A 14,003-nucleotide genomic window follows, 5' to 3' on the forward strand; every position below is an offset into this window, starting at 1 on the left:
TAACGCCACACGCGATTGACGACTCACGATACTTGCTCCATAATAAATAAATACGATCCATTGTTAATACTTCCACATTTACCCTTACGCAACCCATGATGCAACTCCGTCTCGCTCCCTAACCGGGTTACAGTTAAACTTGGCATTTGTTTGTACCATTTCGCGTCGTATCGATACGCACGCACGTGCTCTCAAGTCGCCCAAACGCCGCCACTGTCCAATCGTAGGAAGGAGACGGGTACCGGCGCGTCTCTGCCACCCAATCGCGGCTAGTGTACGACTTCGCCGCGAAGTTACCCGAACGCACCCGACAGGCGCCGGCGAGTGCATCGACAACCCCCAGTGCAACTCCAGCCCTCAACATGGCGACTATGGTGGCCGCGCCGCCGTCCGTCACGAAAAAACCGTCAATCAAAAAATATAAGGCGCCCACGCCGCCGGTCAGCGAGGAGAACTGTGACAGTGATAAAGACAAAGAGAACAATGTAGTGGAACGGGAAGAAAACGACAACACGGATTGTATACAAACAAAGCGGGACGACAAGCCGGCTAGCCCAGCTGTGAAGAGATTAGCGCCCAAATTAAACGGCAATGTTGACAGGAGTTCTGTGCTTTCAAAGGCGGCGATGTTCGAAGCCGGCAGTCCGCGGGCGAAGGAGAAAGACCCGGCCGAAATGACGTTACGTGAACGCAAAGCGCTGTTCGAGAAGAATAAGGGGACGATAATAGTACCGAAGGCACCCTTCGGACTTGCGCCCTCAATAAAAACACTGCACGGCGACAAAGGTAAGTCCCAGTTATTTATATTGTGGTGCTAACGGTGTACACTATTCACACACACATAGAATGTTCGTAACGTAAACAAATATTACCTATTGTCTTTTACACACAGTTATTATCGTGGGTTTTATTTTATTCATTTAATAAACAGTAATCTGCGGTTACGATTTTTCTAAATAATAATTATTTTCATTTGACATAATTACAGATATACCTAATTCTTAAAAGGTTTTGCAATTATTTTTTTATGATTAATCCTCAGAAACATGGACTAAAAGGTAAACCCATATAAACTTGGTCAATGACATATTCTGCGTAAGTACTTGTTAGTTAAGGAAAAACACATAACAACTATTCCATTACATCATGGTGTAAAAAGTTACATTGAATCTAATAGTTATTGAATGTCTAATGAGGTTTGATTTAATCACGCAGAGGCTGTGTTGTTTTCATTGACACATCTAGCGAATGATAAGACACCATATACGGTGTAAGGCACAGATAATACTAGTCTTATTATTTTTACAATGGGTTAAATGTATCTTCTTCGCTATTATAATATGCTGCTAAACCCAGCTTTGCCAGGACAATATCCTAGATGTTACTCGGTAAAGAGGTAAACTATCTGATGGTAGGAAAAAATAAAATCGGCCAAGTACCTTTTGAGCTAAATCGGATTACAAACAACAAATCTTTCCTCTTTATGGTGTTAGGTCAGATTATACCAAAGATTATAAGATTTATCGTATAAAAGATTTTGTATTGGGTCTATATTCTTAGAATAATAGAATTGTTCTTTTTGGAGACGACCTTTTGAACTTTTAAAGGTTGATAACCTATATTCTAGTAAAGCTTATGACCTACTTTTTAGGCGGGAAATGGACGAGTCGAGTCAATAATATGAAAACGAAGTTGCTATTATGAACTATTTATAAATATTTCCACGAACGAAATAAACGTTTACAATGAGAAATTTTCTTAGTTGTATACTTCGTTGAAATGAAGTAAAGCACCTTGATAAGTTATTTTAGACCGTTTCTAATTTTAGGCATTTCAATAATTAGTCATCGTCCTTACATTAATTTATACCAGCCCTTTTTTTTTGTGCAAATTTCAATCATGCTTATAATTACTAATATCTTTCTCTTATCATCCTGTTCAAGCCCGTTTGGTTTGTTTTAGTAACATACGTTCAAATAGTACGGTATTCAAAGAATTAAAAATTATATGTTGGCAATAATATTTGGTGTTGTGAAATCCATTTCTACCAACTTTATGATGAAATAAATTTTCGTATTGTATTATATTGTATAAGTAATACGCATTGAACGTATACAAAACATTCTAAATTATTATCTCTTTTTTATCAAAAACAAAAAGTATAATATCCTATCGACAAACAAAAGCAGTAATCTCCTAAGCATTTGTTCTAATACCACGGTTGTAACTTCTTATACCATTTCAAATGGGTAATCTCTTTTGAAAGTCCCAGTCGTAATCTGTTATGATGTAATAATCTTGATGTTAGTGTCAATCCGATTTCCTTGAAACTATCGATCGTGTTTTTCTATATGAGATTTTTTTTTTAACCCTTAATTACTCGCGTGGGGTATATCTAACCCCACGGCGTATTTGAAGCGTCGTATCTCCGCCATTTTTAAAGGTACCTGCGTGCCTTTCTTAGTAGCTGCCTAAATACCTTCCCCTGACGTGAATCACTCGCGAGCGCCGCTCCATGTCGTGTGGTTGTGTCAGGAGATCGCGTCTGGGGTATATATTGCCCCACGCGAGTATTCGTGCAACTTTTTCGGACGAGTGAGTATGTGTATTTTTATTTTATAATGTGCAGTACATATACTAAATGGTTCGTTTTTTTACTTATCTTTGTTTTATGTATATTTGTTTTAGGTTAGAACGCCTAAAATGGCAAGTAAGCGTCTTTCTGACTACCAGATTGTTGAGCGTTTGGAAGACGACGAAGAAAGCATCATAGATAGTTCCGATGAAGATGAGGTAGACGAGGACGTGATCCAGAGTGACCACAACTCAACCAAATGTGTGCTTACTATAACGTCGGCAGACGAACAAAAAGATGGCCTATGGTTATATTTACCACACTGCCTAAGGCTATACAAAAACGGCTAAAAAATGCTCAAGTTCAGGATCCTAGCCCCACTTCCAGAGGTGGTCCATCGACAACTTATAAAAGGTGCCCTATCTGTCCAAGGTCAAAAGATAAAAAAATAAGATTTATGTGTGCCAAATGCCACCAGAAAGTTTGTCACGACCATTCCACTATGACATGTGAAAAAGCATTGAATAAAAAGTTCCTAAATTTAAAGTTTCGTCTTTAAAAGTTTATTATATTTATATTGATTAAAGATAGTATTATAATTTAGAACAATGTTGTCTCTTTCTAATTTTTATGATAAAAATAAAAGTATGTCATTAAAAATATGTTTTATTGTACCTTTAAAATTGGGGTTAAATATACCCCACGCGAGCGTAAGTGTAACTATATGGACGCGAGTAATTAAGGGTTAATGTTGGGAAGTTTGTAAGTTATTTTTGAGGAGCAGGAAATGCTGCATTGATTTCGAAAACAAAAGTATAGGATGGTAGTTTTTCTGTGAAATTTTTAGGATAATAATTTAGCTACGTGTTATAGAGTAGGTAGGCAATAGGTGCTGCATATTTTGTTGATTTAAAATATTACACAACACCATTTTGTTCATTCGTTAAATTATATTAAAGCATCCGTATGTTATTGATTTTATCTATATTATTACAATGCTTAGCTGACGTCATCACCATATAAACTGTGTGATGATTTTAAAGCTATCATTATGGGCACTTTATATTACGACCTTTTTTGTTACTCTCGTTTTTTATCATCTTTATTGGTACTGGCTGTTTACGATTTCATTGCAATTAAAGGTAAGGACAGATAAAAAAACAATTATCTATAACAAGAAGAAATGCTTTAATACCTTTTATTTAATGTTCTTAAACTTTTTTATTAGAAAGCTTAAGAAGCTTTCTGTATAAGTAGTAAGTACGTTAGTTTTATTGGTTCTTAGTAAAGTACACGGAAGTATCAGTTAGCTGTTAGCCGTTTGAAGTATTTTCTGTTTATTTGTTTACAAGATTAAAATGTGTGCCAATATTGTTTTATTAAAGTGCTATATGGAAGCAGATGTCAATTTCACTGAAATTATTTCATGTTTCGATATGAATAGTTTTCTTGAGAATGGCGTTTGTAAAATTATTTTCCAATTAATCAAAATGTTCGTTTACGTTTCTCATATTTTGTGTACATTATTATAGAAATAGGTCATTTAAGCATTATTTATCTAAGTACTAAGTACTTGGAAAAATTATGGCGTGTCTTTACTACGTGCTACTACTACTACCTACATGACAGAACATATTTTTAATCAAGTGATTTTTTTTATATTTGACAGCTTTCAAAAGTAATATAACAATAGAGAATGTCATCATTATTTGTGGCCTTTATGCTACCTTATAGAGAGCGTATGATCCTTTGTTTAGTCTCGTAGTAAAACCGTAATAAATTATAGTATTGTCATCTGTCTATATTTAGACGATATATTTAGTTGTATGTTACGGTACGATAGAGTAAACAGGTTCATTAGCATATAGCGTACTAGATTTCCGCCCGCGGCTTCGTCCGCGTTTTCAAAGAAAAACCCGCATAGTTACCTTTTTTGTGGAATTTCCGGGATATAAGAATCCTATGTTTTTTTCTGGGTCTTCAGCTACCTACATACCAAATTTCATTGTAATCAGTTCAGTAGTATTTACGTGAAAGAATATCAAACATTCATGCTCACAAACTTTCGCATTAGGATTTTGTCCTTAGAATGTTTCCCCACTTTTAGATGTTGACCGTGACATTGACTGGGTTTTGCGGTTATTTATACTTCAGAACTAAAATTATAAAGGGTCAAGTTTGTTGGCTCTTTTTGTTTTTGTGTACGGTAAATGGCTGGACGGTTTTGATGAATAGGCTGCTCTTTAATGCTAAAAAAGCTTCAAGCTAGTTGATTTGTATGGATAACGGTTGTCGCGAAATTATGAAAAAAAAAACGTCGTGAACGAAACCTGGTGTTTATAATGTGATGGTTCAGTTCACTAGGAACTTGGGGGAATGCAAACTGCTTATCAAAGTTTAATCGCAGACAGGTGATATATAGATACTAAGAGCATGGAATAAAATACACATATAATATTTTTGCTTGGTTCTTGAGTCGCAGGATGTCAGTGTAACGACTTTTATGGCTAGGTAATCCAATAATGGACTAAAACATGGTAAAAAGTCTAAAAGATTGGTTGCAATACGTAGGAAATGATATATCGATGTAGGTTGTGTAACTCTTGCCAAGAGTAAAAAGAGATTAATGCAATTTGAATAAAGTAGCAGAAGTAAAATGAATAAAGTAGTGGCAAGAATTTTTCTCGTCTTTTCCTTATAATAGCATTATAGTTGAGAAGTTCCTTTTTAAGAGTTATAATTTTTATTTATACTACTTACAGGTTATAAAGTTTATTTATTAGCTTATCTTCTTTCTTTATACCAATGAAAGCACTCTTAAAAAAATCCTCTGTGATTTTTAACTTCGTGCATAAAATTTCGTACTAAATGCCGGTCACGTACAAGTGACGTTGCAGATTCGTGTTCTTCGAATTTTTTTATCAGTCGATCTTTAATTAAATAAAGACGGACAGGTCGTTGGCCGGAAGTATCTCAGTATATTCATTTAACTATGTAATGTGTTTATAACTTTATATTTAGCGATTTGTACCGTTAGTTTTTAGGTTTCGTGTACTTGTGTTGGGTTGAATAGGCATGACGAAAGATTTTGAAATCCTCTTCCATAATGTGTGTATACGTTTACTATACAAGAAAAACCCTATATTTCGGTAATATACTTAAATTTAACGAAGATAAAAGCCATTTTTCAAAAAATATTTATTAACTGTGCCAAAACAGCTCGCAGGTGTCATGGCGTAGGCGTGACGTCACTCTTAAGTAAATACGTAACTATTTGTACGCATTGCGAAGAAAATTAAAAAAATATTTATTTAATATGTGTTATAGAAACGAATTTCAAAGTTTATAAGTGGTGTGCAGTATTGCAGCGTGAATCCACATAAAATAATACTCAAAAATGTGTTAGTAATTATTTCATGCGAGAAAATAATAAGAAATGATTGTATAAAGTTGGCGCGGAGAACCCCGAAACCACGTATTCGTGAATTCGCAATTATATTTCTGTTCTGAGTCGATAAAGCATACGTGAAACAATAGAAAATAAATAAAAATGCGTATTCTCAACATATTCATAACAACAAAATACATCTGACGTGGTTGTTTACTTAAGCGTGACGTCACGCGTGTTTTAGTCAAAAAGGCCAACTGCAGAATTTCAATGTTTTATTTTATTGATAATCTCATTAATCTTAATGTTTTTAATATTTTTAAGTCACTATATTTAATTTATTTATTATACATTTTCCCTTAAAAACACTAATACGATCATTTATGGATACTGTCGTCATGCCTATTGTTCTCATGAATAAGTAGGTAGGTATAAACAATTGGGGCTTATCTGTTTGCGGTTGTAATATAACATAATAATTAATTGTTTTGTTTAAGTTTCATTCAAAAAGATCTTTCGGTAAGTCAGTTGTATTATAGGCTTATAGCCTACTAGCTTTCCACCCGCAGCTTCGCCCGCGCAGTCAAAGAAAAACCCGCATAGTTCCCGTTCCCGTGGGATTTCCGGGATAAAACCTATCCTATTTCCCGGGATAAAAAGTAGCCTATGTCCTTTCTCTATACCAAAAATATCTCTATACCAAATTTCATGCAAATTGGTTCAGTAGTTAAGGCGTGATTGAGTAACAGACAGAGTTACTTTCGCATTTATAATATTAGTATGGATAGGTAGCTGTATATTTAAGTCGGGTAGTATAAAAATCATCCAATAATACAGTCATATTTTTCACATTATTCAAGGTAGAATAAAAATCGACTAGCAAAAGGAAAAAAAATATCATCTGTAAACTATGTTTTCCAAAAACTATCAAATTGTTTTCTATTTAAATGTCACGTTATTTACTTAACGCTACACAAAATAAATAGGTTCTAAAGAAAAAAATGCATTGACACATCCTTATATGGAGTTGTTAAAAAGCCTTCGGTCCCACTTTCTCTTTTGTGCTCTCGCTATAACAGTTTCCAGGAATATATTGTATTGTTTGGAAGTGCAAATATTTGTTTAGAGGCTCGAGTTTCCTTGTGGGGAACCTTTGGTTAAAAAGGCATACAGTGGGAAGCGTTCCCGAGTCTATAAGGCATCTTTTGTGGGCTAGGGAACGCTTTAGAATCATTATATTGATCGATTTGTTTGAGATTAGCTGCTGTGCTGTAGACGGTAGATTGATAGACTTTGTGATAAATAACAATCTAATTAATAAAGTTTTAAGTTATAAATTAAATTATCTCGATCTGAAGCTCAAATTTTCATTCGGCTAATTCGGTACCTATCTCCTTAGAACATACTGAATGTGACCTAGGGCCGTATTATGACATGTTATTCCCAATCAGTTTACGCCGTAAATTGAACTGACTAGCAAATTCATAGAATACCATAATTAAATATGATTAGTTATTGCGATCTAATATGGCGAATTTGCCAGTCAGTTCAAACGGCGTAATCTGTCTGGAAATAAGAGGTCATAATACGGCCCCCTGAATTTCACTTTTTCGATCAAAATTGTCTTCAAAACTTAAGCATGTCAGGTAGTCAAACAAAGACAAACAAATCTGGGTATATAGACCAATATTATAACAGTAAGGAACTGTAAAATTTTCAGTAACAATATGATTTGTAAAGATACTTCTACTACAGACATTAGTGGAAAAGTGTGAATAATCGTATATGTAAATATGACACGATTCTTTTGGTAACATGTGTCAAACATATTAGGAGCTGTGTACATTAGACTAGAGTAGATAATTTTTGAAACAAAAAAAAATCGCAGTCGGATGAAACCCATTAGAAAAGGAGGGGAATACGGTAAAAATGTAAGGAAAAATAAATTACGGTCAATCCGAGTTCGGGAAGCGGGAGGGGGGAGCTTTGAAGAGAAAAAAATGGTTTCTCTCGATTTCCGACAAAACTACAAGTCCTATAGAAAAAAGTTCAATGACAAAGTTGTAGGTAATTAAAAGTTCTACAACTTTTGTATTCACAATTTTTTCACATAACCTAAAAATTTAGGTGAAAAATTCAAAAAACCAAGTTTTTGGTCTTTTATTTCTATCTACTTCAAAATTTATTTTTTTTCTACGAAATTTGGTGGTAACTTACTTTATTATGTCCCAAATACACTGTAATTTATTTGATTGAAAATATTTATTTTTTCGCCTTATTTTGAATTAATACCAAAAAAACAACCTAATTTTCAATCGTAAAGTCACCCGTCAAAATATCAGCTTTTTTCAAAAACTTGGGGTGCCTTTTATTCATTGAAATCTCTACTTTCATATGGTGTAAAAAAATAAACACTACCATAGTAAATGTTCTCAGGAAATGCATACAAACAGTCTGAAAATTAGCTTTTACTAAATCAGGCACACTTCTCGAACTACCTGAAATGTTTTTATCGACATCATTTTGCTTTTGAATATGCTGTAAAATATTAAACTTAGAACAGATAATTATTATTCTTTTGAAATATTACCGAAAAGCCGATACAAGACAAGATATAGAGTTCAAGAAGTGTGCCTGATTTAGTAAAAGCTAATTTTCAGACTGTTTGTATGCATTTCCTGAGAACATTTACTATGGTGGTGTTTATTTTTTTTACACCATATGAAAGTAGAGATTTCAATGAATAAAAGGCACCCCAAGTTTTTGAAAAAAGCTGATATTTTGACGGGTGACTTTTCGATTGAAAATTAGGTTGTTTTTTTGGTATTAATTCAAAATAAGACGAAAAAATAAATATTTTCAATCAAATAAATTACAGTGTATTTGGGACATAATAAAGTAAGTTTCCACCAAATTTCGTAGAAAAAAAATAAATTTTGAAGTAGATAGAAATAAAAGACCAAAAACTTGGTTTTTTGAATTTTTCACCTAAATTTTTAGGTTATGTGAAAAAATTGTAAATACAAAAGTTGTAGAACTTTTAATTGCCTACAACTTTGCCATTGAACTTTTTTCTATAGGACTTGTAGTTTTGTCGGAAATCGAGAGAAACCATTTTTTTCTCTTAAAAGCTCCCCCCTCCCGCTTCCCGAACTCGGATTGACCGTAATTTATTTTTCCTTACATTTTTACGATATTCCCCTCCTTTTCTAATGGGTTTCATCCGACTGCGATTTTTTTTATCTTTTCATTATTTTCAAAGGCTTCTACCCCAGTCTACATAGTGTTAACTGGGTTACGAATGTTTGTTCTATCTTTGTGTATGATTGATTTATGTTTGTTGTCTTGATTATTTAGAAATTATAATATGCTTTCCAATTTTCTGATTAATCTAATCGGATATGCTTGCTAGTTAGGTACCATGATTTTTCCAAGACTTATGCGTGAAAAGGAAAAATAGGGAAAACGCAAATAGGGATTTTACGATACAATACGAAGCTAAATGCCTTTGGGTTTTGACACAGTAATTCCTTATATTTCTTATCCACACTTTCACATTAAAAATAAAACAAATACAATCAACAATTTTGTTTGTTATGTTGCTACTAACCCAACTACTCAATCGATTTTGAAAGCTTTCATCAGAAGAAAGCTGTCTTATTCCTAAACTACCTAGACTATAATTCTTTCACTCAACCTAGGTGGAAGCCAGCCCATAGTTACTTATAACAATAGCTAACGTTCCAACTTTTTCCCAGCAGAACAGGATAAGGTAGTGATTTGTACAACAGCTAATTTCACGGCAAGCCCTTAACCGTATCTGTCATGGTCCTTCTTCACAATGGACAGCAATGGGCGAGTAGAGGCAATCACGATAGTGTAGATGGCCTAAATGTCTTTGATTGGCCGTTATTGTAGATCAGAGGCGGCTCGTGACAAAATTTTATGGGTGTTCACTTGAAATAAAACACTGAAAATACATGGTGTAAAGCAGTGCAATTTATCAAAAAAATTACTTATAAAGAAAATGCATACGTGATACGTCTTTCTTTTTGGTGTGCAAAAATATCTATAACTTAAAGCGACAAGACCGATAGACGCCAATTGCAGTTCATTCAACAAATGGTACCGAGATTGTGAATGTTTTTTCATCTTGATTGAAAGATGAGCTAAGTCGTCAACGCCCGTTTCAGTCCAAGCACTCTCACCTCCGCCGGCCGCGCCCGCTTTAAATAAAAGACACGGATAACAAAATAGTTTGTTGCTTTCATCACAACCACACAACCACACACATTTTCACATATTGTTCAGATTTAAACACACGCGTATATGTTTTCGTTTTTGTCGTACATTTTTGCGTTCAGGCCGTGGCGGTCCCTTAGCTTTACATTCAAGCGGAATTTGTCACGTTTTATCACACTTTTTAATGAACGCCACATTTTAATTATTGTTCATTTTAACACTCATAAGTAATACTGATAACTACAGGCTATTTCAACGCGTATTTTATAATTTTAATTAGAAAATTGCATGAATCGCGCGCGTGCATTGAAGTTGACTCGAGTGTTTGTTTATATTATAGAAGTGGCAACTGGCAACATCGCGCGCAATCGCTGTCCTGCCGGGCGGTAAAAACGAACCGGCAACGTTTGCGGGTGCGGCGCTCCGAATTTTGCTACTTTTCCATAGAAAATCTTTTGTTTCACGCGCAGGGCTCTGGCAAAACCCTCTCTTTCACTCCTATTGGATTTCGTATTAGGAAATGTACAAAATATTTTTTCATTGGAGCGCAATCGTGAGCGCTCCGCTTCGCGCGTTACATAATACAGTAGGTATTATACAGGTGTATGGGATGATGGAATGATGGATATATTCATTGGTATTAACAGTAGTTTTAAAGATTACGATTGATTTTAAATAGTAATAATTAATGTTAATAATTAAATTAAGGAGTATGATTTTATTATAATTATTTATGGGAGTTCACTGCACCAGCGCTCCTTAGGGCGAGCCGCCTCTGTTGTAGATTAAATTTCATAATCGAGGTAATGGCAGCAAACATCAACCATCGTTTGTTGGGCCAACGCTGCCCATTGTGAAGATGGCCCATCATGGTTTGCATAATGTTTCAACATGCTTCTATTGTGATTGCGTTTCGAAAACGTAGCCCTTTGTGTCTGTTTGTTGTGTAGTTTGTTTAATCATCTTTTAGGTAGTTTGAATGATTGAGTTTAGGCTGTGACGTCATCAAAATTGTCGCTTGTGACTTGTCAGGTTGGTGTTTTAGGGTAGTTGTCTGTTTTTAACATGGGTAGTGGGCCGTTGAAAAGTTTATTTGTATATTCTTTGTTAATAGTATGGAAAGTTTTAATCCACACCTTTCCTGTCTAAATTGTTATCCTACGTCTTTTATTTTAGCAACATTGTAACCCATTCATTAGGTACCTAAAAGGAAATAAATATAATATAGTGTTTATAACGGTAGAACAATGTAATCTAGATTATTACCACAAATAGTTCCGGATATATCTTACAATCTCGTGTATATATCTCCGTATTGTTTACTGAGAAACGTGTTACTAGGCTGCAGAACATGTCTAGACTGGATGCCTAGGTCTTATATTATTCGTTTGTAAGTGAATGTGTTTAAAGATGATTTTGTTTGTAGATAAAGTATGGCTGGAATACGTATGGTACGGGAGCCAGGAACAGATTTAATGACCAAGTTCCTCTCAAGCGGTAATTAGTAAAATGCATCAAAGTATAGTATTATGAAGCCTCGTGAACGTCAGCTGGAGCTCGGTTGGGGGGAAGAGCGGTTGTAGCCTCCCGTATCAGCTGACGGTTTTTCCACCAAGATACAGCCAGCTGACGTTCACGAGGCTTTATAATACTATACTCTGAGGCGTCTGACGAATTATCTCTTGAGAGGAAATAATTAACCAAATTTGCACCTGGCTCCCGTACCAGTAGTATAGAATATCTGGACTAGATAGCTGCCTATGTCGATATTAATGTTAGGATAAGTGAATGTCTGGGAAGATGATTTTGTTTGTAGATAATGTATGAATTTAATACCAATATTTATTACGTCTTCCCTAGTTGGGACATAACTATACTGACTAAATGGAGATACCCATAAGCTACAGTAAACTTATGAAATATTTTCTATTATTTGTTTGATCCTTAGTTCAATTTAAAAGGCTAAATTAAAAAACCTTTTTTTTTGCAACGCTTCGTTGGACAATACAGAGGAAAAGATTGTAGCCCTCTAATGTATAAGGACAGTTTAAAGAAATAAAATTAATTACTAAGCAAACACAGTATGACAGTAGTACAGTACCTACACCTGTTGCGACACAAAACATCTGTCACCATCAATTTCGGAGCAATTCCATTGAACCTACGTTTTCATACAAGCCCCATTAACATTGCACGGTAATGACATATCGTAACCACATCGTAACGTATAATTTTGTCCGTTAACCGTCATTAACCGTAACATAGGGAACACTTTTAGTAGCAAAGACCCTTTGAAAGTTCTGCGGTAAAAAGTGACGCAAGTATATTGAAATGTAGGTACCCACTTAAAAATTGTTATTTGTGTCATCAAAACATGTATAATATGGCACTTGACTTCGATCTTCTCTATTTTGCTTTTTTTTTCTGGTTTAAAGGTTTTTTCAATGAGATAATGTTGCCCAAAGGCGCATCAAACACAAAAAAAAGATACACTTTTTCTTCGTATTGCTACTACGTAAAAGGAATCTCTGAATGCATATATTTCTTCTTAAAGATCTTTTAACTATTATTTTATGAATTACTAGCACCTTATCCAGGGGTCACCCGGCATTTTATACCTATCTAATAAAAATATATCGCCCATGCACCTTACAAACAATGTAGATAATAAGAATTTATTTGCCAAATCGGGAAAGTAGGTAGCTTTGGAGTCGATACATAACAAAATTAAAATCAAATATTTGTAATCAATAGAATCCTGTTTATATATATATATATATATATATTTATAAATAAAGATCAATTGGTCTGCATTTCAATAAGCCGCCAAATGCTAGGGTCTCGACTTTTAGAAAATAAGTCTAATTATAGGTTTATGAATATGAATGTTTTATAAGAAATTTATAATACATTTACATTATTTATAAAACTAATAGCGATCGTTTCGATTCGCAGATATTTTTGTAGAAAATGTTATTAATTTTGGGAAAATTAATGTTTTAAAGAAGATCTTTTCAATTTAAATTTTAACCTATAAAACATCATGAACTATGTACCCAAAAACGAGGTACTTGAATCTTAATAAGGTTTTTAATGAAGACAATACAATCATTATATTTTCATTGTTTTGTTCATTGTGTGTTAACTGGTGATTGTCACGTAATCATGAAAGTTGACGATAGTTTTTATCCCTTCAATGTCAATATTAATTTATGCTTGAAGTTTCGATTTCTTTTCTAAATGTTAGCAATACCGTTGTTCGCTAATATTTAAATTGTTAACTGAAAGAATAGAATAAATTCGATCGCTCTGGCGGGTCACGAGTGGCCGAGTTGGTCAGGCATCCGCCCCGGAATGACGCGGATGCGGGTTCGAGTCCCGCCTCGTGATCGAATTTTTTCTATTCTTTATATTTATAAAGCATTTGAATGCCATAAAACCAAAAATATCAATTTCAACTTGTTCCCATCCTACTAGGTTTTGTATATTATTAATCGTCTGTACTCGTGCATCAGTTCAGTTTGTGATATCGTGTAGCCAAGTTTTTGACATTTATGCCAATTGCTTTAGCAAAAATATTAGGTACCATATACGTTTTTAATAGGTAAAGATTATTTCCAGAACTGGATTAAAATGAACCACAAAATATATTTAAATACCTTAACTAAAGTATTAAATACTTCGATCATAATTAATTTCGAACAGCAATCCATTATACTGCAATCGATGCAATAAATAGCCATTCAGAAGATCGTTGGAGCGTCACAGTCTACCTATTTATTTTTTGGTACTGTTTAG

At 34.3% G+C, this 14,003-nt stretch overlaps 1 protein-coding gene and 1 long non-coding RNA gene across 7 annotated transcripts in view; both read left to right on the top strand.

Moving 5' to 3' along the window:
• Positions 1–14,003, top strand: part of LOC149477420 (anillin-like) — a 73,495-nt gene that overhangs the window by 30,455 nt on the left and 29,037 nt on the right. For 4 of the 5 annotated variants that reach the window (XM_089710695.1, XM_089710697.1, XM_089710696.1 and 1 more), the window contains exon 7: positions 228–786. In XM_089710695.1, the coding sequence (XP_089566821.1) occupies positions 228–786 (559 nt within the window). The remainder of the gene's footprint in view (positions 1–227; positions 787–14,003) is intronic. The other variant, XM_089710700.1, reaches the window with a different exon arrangement.
• Positions 2,395–3,100, top strand: LOC149477421 (uncharacterized). Of its 2 annotated transcripts, none has more exons than XR_016317636.1 (2): positions 2,395–2,599; positions 2,689–3,100. It is a non-coding gene; the product is annotated as an uncharacterized LOC149477421 (long non-coding RNA). The 2 variants fall into 2 exon arrangements; XR_016317637.1 differs by having other exon boundaries at positions 2,395–2,595.

This window comes from Colias philodice, chromosome 25 (assembly GCF_061535455.1).
Source record: "Colias philodice isolate Cphi_HAF_F1 chromosome 25, ilColPhil1 Martin Lab GWU primary, whole genome shotgun sequence".
Classification (NCBI taxonomy): domain Eukaryota; kingdom Metazoa; phylum Arthropoda; class Insecta; order Lepidoptera; family Pieridae; genus Colias; species Colias philodice.